This window comes from Brassica oleracea, chromosome C2, assembly GCF_000695525.1.
Source record: "Brassica oleracea var. oleracea cultivar TO1000 chromosome C2, BOL, whole genome shotgun sequence".
In the NCBI taxonomy this organism is placed as follows: domain Eukaryota; kingdom Viridiplantae; phylum Streptophyta; class Magnoliopsida; order Brassicales; family Brassicaceae; genus Brassica; species Brassica oleracea.
In genome coordinates, this window is record NC_027749.1 from 39,538,827 (window position 1) to 39,549,321 (window position 10,495).

At 29.7% G+C, this 10,495-nt stretch overlaps 1 protein-coding gene across 1 annotated transcript; it reads right to left on the reverse strand.

Annotated features, from left to right (window-relative positions):
- Positions 1–2,345: 2,345 nt before the first annotated feature.
- LOC106326712 lies at positions 2,346–2,792 on the reverse strand. Its single transcript, XM_013764626.1, has 2 exons — positions 2,732–2,792; positions 2,346–2,635 (listed from the first exon to the last, which is right to left on the reverse strand). Exons 1-2 carry the CDS (start codon positions 2,790–2,792, stop codon positions 2,346–2,348), a joined length of 351 nt encoding a protein of 116 aa, XP_013620080.1.
- Between the last annotated feature and the right edge of the window lie 7,703 nt (positions 2,793–10,495).

Consider the following 10,495-nt stretch of genomic DNA (forward strand, 5'->3'; position numbering starts at 1 on the left):
CGGGATAGGTTTTAGATTAATTTTGTTATTAGGGTTAGTTTATTAAAATTGTAAATCATATTTTTATAAACCAGTTTAATTATAAATAAATTTAAATAATAAACAAAATTTTAATATATAAATCAGTTTAAAGTTTTAATTATGTTTTTCTTTTTTTAAATAATAGCTAAAATAAATAAATTTTAAAATAAATAATTTTAGTGTAAATAATAGAAAAAAAAAATGCTATTAAAAAAATATTTAATTGCATACAATAAAACGCTATAATATAATAATAATAAGATAGCAGTGTGAAAAACCGCTATCCAATGTGTCTGACCTATTATGACGGGCGATGATACAGCGCTTCATAAACCGCTATCGTATCGTTAGATAGTGTTTTTCGTCCGCTAAGAAAAGCGTTTTTTCTTGTAGTGAAAGCAGTCGACTTGACGGCTTAATACAGCGGTCCGATCACTCGGCTCAACGAGTTAAAAGCCCATCGAAGAAGGGCGAATTAGGTCACTGAAGGACGACTGGTCGACTATATAAAGGCATGTAGAGGCAACGAAACGAGGATCCGAAATCAACCACACATACTTTCGGCGGCTAGAACTAGGCTTTCATTTCTCTCTCTCGCCGACTTGTATTTCCCGGCGAATTAGCTTTCGCCGACTTGCTTTCTACCGCACATTCCCTTATTTTTAAACCGGCTAAACGCCCTTTGAAACGTCTTTGTTTTCTAATAAAACGTCTTTGTTTCGATCCACCGACGAGTTCTCGTCTTTTTTACTAGTTTCCGACCAAACTCGGTTCAAACGGGTCCCTTAGAGCATGAGCAATGGTAGTATCTACCATAGTCTACTAATATAATAATAAATCAAATAAAAGAAAGAAAAAGCAAGAATCGATTGTTGCTGAAGGTATTTCAATGAAAACTTGAGAAACTAACTGTCACGTGTTATTCTGTAAGTGGAAGAGCTAGTTTTAAAATAATTTTAATTATTACATGACTAATGATGCTATTAGTCTTATAATGTTCAGAAACTTATAATTCAGAAACCATGACTACTGATGCTCTTAGTCTTATAAAAAGGAATTTAAAATTTAAAAACAATAGTGTCAAACTATATTGAAAAAAACATGTCTAAACTATTTTTCAAATACAATTATATGTCTTTCTATTTTAATAAATTTTTTGATGACATTCATAATTAATTAATATTTTACAATTATTTAATATAAATATGAAACTTTTTGTTTCGAAATGAAAATCAAAAGTAAAAATTTTCATACCATATATATATTTCATGCATATACTTTTAAAAGAATTAATATCTAACAAGTTTTTCATTTCTATGTTGGTAAAATATTTTCTAAATACTTTATAGAGATATTATTATTATCAGTATTAGAATGAATAATAATTATTATTTTCGGCATCTAATAATAATGTTGCATACTACTTACTTTTTTTTATAATAGTACTCCATCCGTAAATATTGATGTTTTAAATATTGATTTTTTAGCATTTTCACACATACTAATAAAAAGCTTTTACATCCAGGTCTTAGGTTCTAATCACAGATAATGCAATTTCTTATAGATTATAGGATGCAAACTTTATCAGAGGTTTCAGAGTACTGCAGGCAAAACTGTTCGTTGTGGTCGTCTGCTGTGGAGAGATTATGTCCATCGAAGATGTCGTACATGTAGAACCATCTGTTGATGTAAGTGTTTCGAGGAGTGTTTCATCGTGGAAACATTATGCATGGAATTGTTCATCAATATCACATTTGTTGAAGATAGTTGATCATCAAATTTAATAGAAGTAGAGATTTTATGATGATGCAATTAGTTATTTATCCTGTGTTAAAATAAAAATTAAATATACATTTCTTTCTATTGATTTTTAATTTTCTGAAAATTTTATATGTTTCTCAATAAAATTATATCACTCATATTTTGAATTTTAATTAAAGTTTAATTTTAAAATAAAATATATTAAATTAAGTCAAAACAACAGTCTTTGAAATACAAATATAGAATGCAAAATTAACTACAATTGAAGCAATGACAATTCAAATTTGGGACTTTAACATTGACATACATATCTTAAAGACACCTGAGACATTGGATCTTTAGCTATTTTGGCCCCTAAAAATTAATTAAACTCACTTACTGCAAAATACATGCTTGATGGTTTAAGAATACTGTACTGTTCTGATTAAAAAAAAAATCAGGTTCGTGCCAAATAGCTAATAAAACTCAATATTAAAGAAATTATTTTTTATTCATATCAAAATTCTAAACATATTTGAGTAAATAACATCAGTTCAATTAAGCTCGAATAAACTCGAAAGCTTTCATGCGCAAAACGTGCCATCAATGACCTTGAACTCGAAGCTAGTATCCCATGCATATTTGAAAACGAAGTCTCCTTGTATACTTTTGTTGAGAACACACACGTCACCGGTTTTTATCAACGTATCAACAGGCATGACCGATTCAAAACCGGTGCATGACAACTTTAAGTTAGTGAGCAAGCATATACATGGGTTGTTCAGTGTCACTTTCCACACCGGTTTGCTCTCAACCATTCCGGACTTCGATTGTCTCAGAGTTACGTCATTAAGTCCACAATGTGGTTCAGACCCTTCCAAATTTTCCAACGAAAATATAATATTATACTATTGTAAACAAAAACACCCATAAAAGTCTTTATTATATTACGTATACAAAATATAAATACCGTGGGTAACGAAGGTGATGATGGCGAAGACGACGAGGAGGCAAAGAAGTTTGCAAGCCATATCTGGGTCTGGTCTTTAGAATTTTTATCAAACCAAGTTAGGAAATTGTAGTAAGTATGTAGCTGTTGAGATGTGTTACTGAGTATTTATAGTGAGGCATGGGTTTATTTTTAATGGCAAAAAACGTTTTGGTGTTAATAAAGATGTTGACCAAAATAAATGTTTCCTTTGTCAGAAGGTAAAAGCTCATGCATAATAGAGTCAGAAGGTAAAAGAACTCATGCATAGGGTCAACTTTAACCATTTGTTTATCAAAATTACGAAAGAGATTATTCAATTATTTTCTTTCAGGTAATTTCAAATTACTGGGTCAAGGCTAATTTTTTCTTTCAGACTTCAACAACTTCATGCATGCAAATTAATTAAGGGAAATAGCATAAGAACCATCAAAGTAACACTTGCTAACACTTCAAACCTTAATATCACTCACATATTTTACGAGCGCAAAATCAAATATCCGACTCTTTAGCTAGAACCGCGAAGTCTTTCCATAGAGAGCTTTGTTTTATTGGTTGATCTTTTCCAGTTTGGTTATCCAGAATAGGGGCGGACCCAGAAAAAAAAATTGGCATGTGGCACAAATAAATTTCTAACATACAAAAATATTCAAACTAATAGTTGCAATATATTTTAGAATTTGATTATTGAACAATGCTCGTTTTCAGCTCAAACACAAAAAGTATGGATTTAGGAACCATAACTATTAGGTATTATTTGATTTTTATTTTGAAAAAATATTTGTTACCCTACTGGTAATATTGTTCAAATGTGGTTGTCATTCAAGAATTCAAATATTTTTAATTATTATTTTGATTTTTAGTTCATTATTTGTTAACTCTAATTTTAAATTTGTTTGTGGCATTCTTTTCTACAAAAAAACAGCAAAAATGAATTGAATAAAATTATTTATACTAAAATACAGACTATAACACAAATTATATATATTTTTATAATTTATATAATTTGCATGTTATACAAATTATACAAGGCGCATCATAACAGACGATAGGTTCACTCTCTGACAATAGTCGGAAGGTATTCAAACTCGGATCAGAAAGTGTAGTACGCTTTCGGATTAATCCAATCTGTATCAATAAGTGCTTTCTTTCCGGGACAGACCGGATAGCCGATAGGGTTTATGAAAAAAACATACAAATTATAATCGGTCATAGAGAAAAACTAAACACAAACGGAAACTATGTTACAGAAAGGGTAAAAAGGAAAATGATATATTTTGAAAAAAAATAACCGCAGAAAATGAAATAAAACGAAAAATTAAAATGAAAAAGGGAAGGTGTAGAGAACATCAAAACCATTACCATAAAAATTATTAGTATACATAAATATATTTACATATACGTAATATACACACACAATTTAATATATTTACTTATATACACACGCAAAGGAGCGGATCTAGAAAATGATTTAACATGGAGCACTTTTTTTTTTTGAGAAACAATATATAAATATTAGAAAAAATCATGCTAGTCCCTAAAATTTTACTTTTTTAATGAATCATATACATTTTGGATAATTAATGATCACATTTTCAAAATATTCATTTAAGAAATCTTATAAATTATAAATTGCATATAATAATATTATTACAAAACATTTATTCCTTTTAGCTTTATTTCAATCTAAGTATTGAAAAAAAAAACTGATCCATCTCTTTCTAATAATGCATGTTTTAGCTTTTTTCACAAAATTAAGAAAAACCTTGTATACTTTTGTTGAGAACACACACGTCACCGGTTTTTATCAACGTATCAACAGGCATGACCGATTCAAAACCGGTGCATGACAACTTTAAGTTAGTGAGCAAGCATATACATGGGTTGTTCAGTGTCACTTTCCACACCGGTTTGCTCTCAACCATTCCGGACTTCGATTGTCTCAGAGTTACGTCATTAAGTCCACAATGTGGTTCAGACCCTTCCAAATTTTCCAACGAAAATATAATATTATACTATTGTAAACAAAAACACACATAAAAGTCTTTATTATATTACGTATAATACCGTGGGTAACGAAGGTGATGATGGCGAAGACGACGAGGAGGCAAAGAAGTTTGCAAGCCATATCTGGGTCTGGTCTTTAGAATTTTTACCAAACAAAGTTAGGAAATTGTAGTGAGTATGAAATGAGTATGTAGCTGTTGACATGTGTTACTGAGTATTTATAGTGAAGCATTGGGTTTATTTTTAATCCCAAAAAACGTTTTGGTATTAATAAAGATGTTTTGGTAAAAAAAAAAAAAGATGTTGACCAAAATTAAATGTTTCCTTTGTCAGAAGGTAAAAGCTCATGCATAGAGTCAGAAGGTAAAAGAACTCATGCATAGGGTCAACGCTAACCATTTGTTTATCAAAATTACGAAAGAGATTATTCAATTATTTTCTTTCAGGTAATTTCAAATTACTGGGTCAAGGCTAATTTTTTCTTTCAGACTTCAACAACTTCATGCATGCAAATTAATTAAGGGAAATAGCATAAGAACCATCAAAGTAACACTTGCTAACACTTCAAACCTTAATATCACTCACATATTTTACGAGCGCAAAATCAAATATCCGACTCTTTAGCTAGAACCGCGAAGTCTTTCCATAGAGAGCTTTGTTTTATTGGTTGTTATATTTCGGTTTGGTTATCCAGATCACATCAAGTTTGATTAATAGAATAGTCGTTCGTTGTAAAAAAACTTTCAAGGATTTTACTAACATATCTCATCACGTAAAAGAATGGACCAGCACTTGCAAAAACGATGATGTTTCATTTTTTATAAAAGATAATTATTTAATTAATAAATAAATAGAAAGACAGAAAATTAAAAAAAAATCAGAAAATTTCACAAAATTAGAAAATTAAAATTACAAATTACAAATAGTTTTGAAAAAAAATAATTAAAAATGGCTTATTTAAAAAAAGTATATAAGATTTTTTGTTTGAAAAATTGACATATCATCGTTAACAAGGACAATTATTAAATACATTGTTATCAACATACCTACTGTCATTGCAACCATGATATGTCGAAAATTTTCATCAGAGATATGTCAAAACAGTTGTTAATGGTTATAAAGAAAAAATCTTGGTCAATAATAATAATATATAAATAACCTTCAACAAAAGTTATTATTGTCAACAGTGATATGTAAAAAATCATCACCGTCACTGGAGGAGATATGTCTGAAATCATCATTGTTATCAAAGATGTGTATGAAACCGTTACAATCAACATTGATATGTTAGATCAGCATTGTCAGCGATGAAGATATCTTATAATTTATTTTAAAAATTAAGATATTTATTTTAAATATTTAAAAAACTTTATTGTTATTTTTTGAATTTATATATAAAAACTTACACATTACAATTAAGATAGATTGGAGATTTCTTTTGAGATAAATATTATTTTTTATAGTTAAATAGTAATTAATATTGATCTTTAAAAAAAAGTTCGCGTAACTATCAAAAACTTAAAATATACCGAAAATGGAAAGAAAGAATAAGAAGTAGATACTAATGGTGTTACAAAAAAAAAGTAGATATTGATAATGAGACGATGACCTTACGGTATGTGCAAAATTAATAGAGTAATTAGGTCACATATACATGAAAAAACTCATAATTAGCTAACTATCACATACACTATTGATAATTTTAAACCCTAAAACTACCCCTGCCCAAAAATTTTATGTCTCTCTCCCTTTCTCTCTCGTGTCTCTTCTACAAAATCTCTTCCCAAATAATTAATATTCTTCTCTTTCTCTCTCTTATATCTCCTTAAAATCTCTAAACTCATTTTTTTTCATTTCTGCAATGGATTCTTCATTTCTTTTCTGTTTTCATCGATGTGAATACCTTTTCATCTAAGTGTATTTCTTTCAACACACTGTCTAGATCCAAAGAGTATTATCCTCTCGATGAGTTCGTCTACCATAGCTTCTTTGTTGATTTGTTTGAGGTCCACCATGATATAAAGATTCTAAGCAATTTTATGGCGCATAAAAGGGAGATCTCTTCGACTCACATGCTGGTAAAGGCACATGGCTGTATAACAAGAACAAGATTTCTGTTAACTAGTAAATGTTTGATTAGATGTTACCAAATAAGTCTTGTGAGCATAGACAAGTTTGGCTAGTTGTTAAAGCTTTACATTAATTTTCTTTGTTTCAAATTAGTTATGGTTATATGATACATGGCTATAAATTTCTATTGAATATGTTTCATTTATCTGATACTTGTTTGGTTAGATGTTACAAAATATAGTGTCGATTTAAATAATAGCTGATAAGATGCTAAAAATAACATCGATAGCTGATATGTGGTTTGGTAGATGATACCAAAAAAGGTTAGCATGTTAACTTTACCATTGTCTATTCAACTTTTATATGCTTAACCTTTAAGAATTATTATATTATATATAAACCAATATTACATCCAAGTTTATGTTTTATCTGTAAATATCATAATGGATTGAAGTCATTTATGTTGTACTTTATAAGTTATATTTATAATGAAAAATTTATCCGCTACAAAACCATGTAACGTTTATGTTATAATTTAACGTTAAGCCTCATTTGCTTTAAAATAGATGTATTATAATACATGGTTTGTAAATTTCTACAAAATATGTTCATTATCTAATACATATTTTGTTAGCTGTTATGAAACATTTTGTCGCTTTTAAAATGGCTGGTAAGATGTTAAAAGTATCTAACGTTAGCTGCCACATGGTTTGTTAAATGCAACAAAATAAGATATCGGACTAACTACATCATTATATGTTTATTATTTAAGGTTAACAATTATTATATCTTATATAAACCAAAAATTACACCTAACATTATATTTTATATGGTAATAACATATAAGATTGAGGTCATTGTTTTTGATATGTGATAAGTATATGTGTCTAATAAAGAAGTTATCTACTAACAATTTTTATTATATTTTACTTTAAAACATAACGTTAAATATTATTTGTTAACGTACAACAATATACGCTTGAGTTTCCTACTGTGTTTTTTTGTTTCTCTGTAGATTTTCGATTCTTGCAACCAATTGTAATCCTTAATTCATTGATGGGAGATTCATAAATTGGAGGATTTTTTTTGGTGTGTCTAAGAACTGAGTTGAAGATGAGGAGATTAGTGTAGGAACTGTGTACGGTTAAAATATTCGAAGAGAAAATTGATTGTGGGTTTGAGGAGAAACTTTCAACTTCAATGAAGATTGAGAAAATATCTGTGTTTTGAGAAGAAAAATTAAAAAAGAGAGAGATATAATACATATGGAGATCGGGGAAAGAGAGAGAAAGGCATGAATGTTTGGGCAGGGGTAATACTGTCAAGAGAGACCAAAAATTGTACAGTGTAAGAGGAATTTTCAGCGTTTGTGGTAGTTACCCAATTTCCTTCACTTTTATGTATATTTAGCCAATTATCTCAAATTAATATCACCTTAATATATTTAATATTTGAGAAACTTTTCTTAACTTAATTTACTTACAAAATATATTTATTCTATTAAAATTGAAGTACAAATATGAACTTACCTTTTAAAATATTTTTTAGTTACACCCCAATGCCATTGAGAACTACATAATCCTAACTTTTAACATTCATTATCTTTTGTCAACTAAAACAACCATAAAACATATCTAAATTAATTTTCAAACTAACTAATGTTATAACTTTTCAAAAAAAAAGTATCAGTTTAAAAAAACTTTCCTATTAGTTGTTACAAAAGGATTATTCTTTAAAAAAATATCATCCAACGCCTAAAATATACAAGGGTCTTTTTAAATATGACTCAAAACTTTAACTAAACCCCAAAACTAACTCATTATTTTTCGAACTTTCATTTGCCCTATTCACTCCAAAAGTTTGAATTATTCACAAAAATGCCAATTTTTTTGAATATGAGTGTTTTACTCTATCATCTTCACCTTCATTAAGTATTTACAATATTTACATTCCATAAATACACCAACCACCTTGAACAACCAATTTGAAACTCTTAATGCACCTAAAAATCGATTTCCACTCCTCATAGCTCATTTCTTATGCACAAAACTACATATTTTCCACTTTCTCTCTTTATTCATCCAAAAATCCCCAAGATTTTGATTCTATACTTTGTAAGGTTCATAGAATCATTCAAGCTCATGATTCTTGGTCATTAACGAGAAGGTCGCTTTCGTGGTGAAGACTTCCTTATCGTAGAAGACTAATACGAAAGTCATTTCGTGTAAAGGACTTATACGGAAGTCATAGGGTTAATGCATATCTATTTTTGAAACTGACTTTATCTAAGTGTGTTAGAGACGATTCTCTGGAAGTATTCCAACTTCTTTTTGTTAATAAAAAACGAGAAAGCTTCCCTTGAATTTACTTAGATAAATAGGTTAGTTTTGCAATTGACCAAATTATGTCAGAAATTTGACATTCTATAGAAGACTTCTCGGGATGACTTTCGTCGGAACACTTCTGGGAAGTCTTCTCAATTGTCGGTGGAAGTCTTCCCACTTTTGCTGGAAGTCTTCTCAATGTCGGTGGCTGTCTGTGTAGATTAGTTTTGCAATGGACAATTAAAACTTAAATATTTAATTTTAGTTAGAAGACTTCCCTCTAGCTTTTTATTCCGTGAGTTTGGTAAAACTTTTGGTTGTAAAATATTAAATTTTTAATTGTCAATTGAAAAAGTAACCTACGCAGAATTTCATCTACAATGAGAAGACTTAATGTGATAGTTGAGAAGACTTCCCAAGAGTCTTCCGACGGAATACTTCCCGGGAAGTCTTCTATAAGAATTCAAATTTCTGACATAATTCGGTCAATTACAAAACTAAACATGTTTATTTGGAAGTGTAGACTTCCTTGGAAGTGTTTCTTTTTAAATTTGCAATTGCAAAAATGACCTATATGGTATACTTCCACAGAAGTCTATTTCAAGAAAACTTCTGTAGAACTCTTCTCGGAGAAGACTTCTGTGAAAGTTTTATAAGTCAATGAGTACTAAATTTTCATTTTCTCTAAAATTAAAAATATTTCTAACTATTTTCTTGTTAATTCATGCATATTAATCAATATTGGGGTTCATGAATGAAATTCAAAACTTAATTGGTGATACTTATAAGGTTTCTCAAGATCAAAAATCAAGGTAACGTCTCGATTGCCAGTGTCTACATCGATTATCTTATTTATACAGGGAGCCTCATGTATATCACCACCACAAGGCCTGATCTGAAATTCTACGTAAATTTATTAAGCTGGTTCATATAAAATCCTACAAAGATACATTTGCAGGCAGTAAAGAAGGTCTTGAGGTGTTTGAAAGGCACAACTTATTTCGGTATATAGTACAACAAAGAAGGATTGGGAGAATTACTTTTCTACAATGATAGTGATTTCGCAGGGTATGTTGATAGTAGAAAGAGAGCTTTGGGGTATGAATTTCTTATGGATAATGTTGTTGTAGCATGGTGTTCAAAGAAGCAAGCAATTAGGCCTGGGCGTTCGGGTCTTCGGGTCGGGTTCGGGCCTGTTCTTTTCGGGTCCGGGTCTTTTCGGATCCTAAATATTTAGACTCAATAGGTACTTAAAAATTTTCGGTTCGGGTTCGGGTCGGTTCTTCTCGGATCCGGGTTGGTTCGGGTCTATAATTAAAATACCCATAAAATACCCGTAATTTTT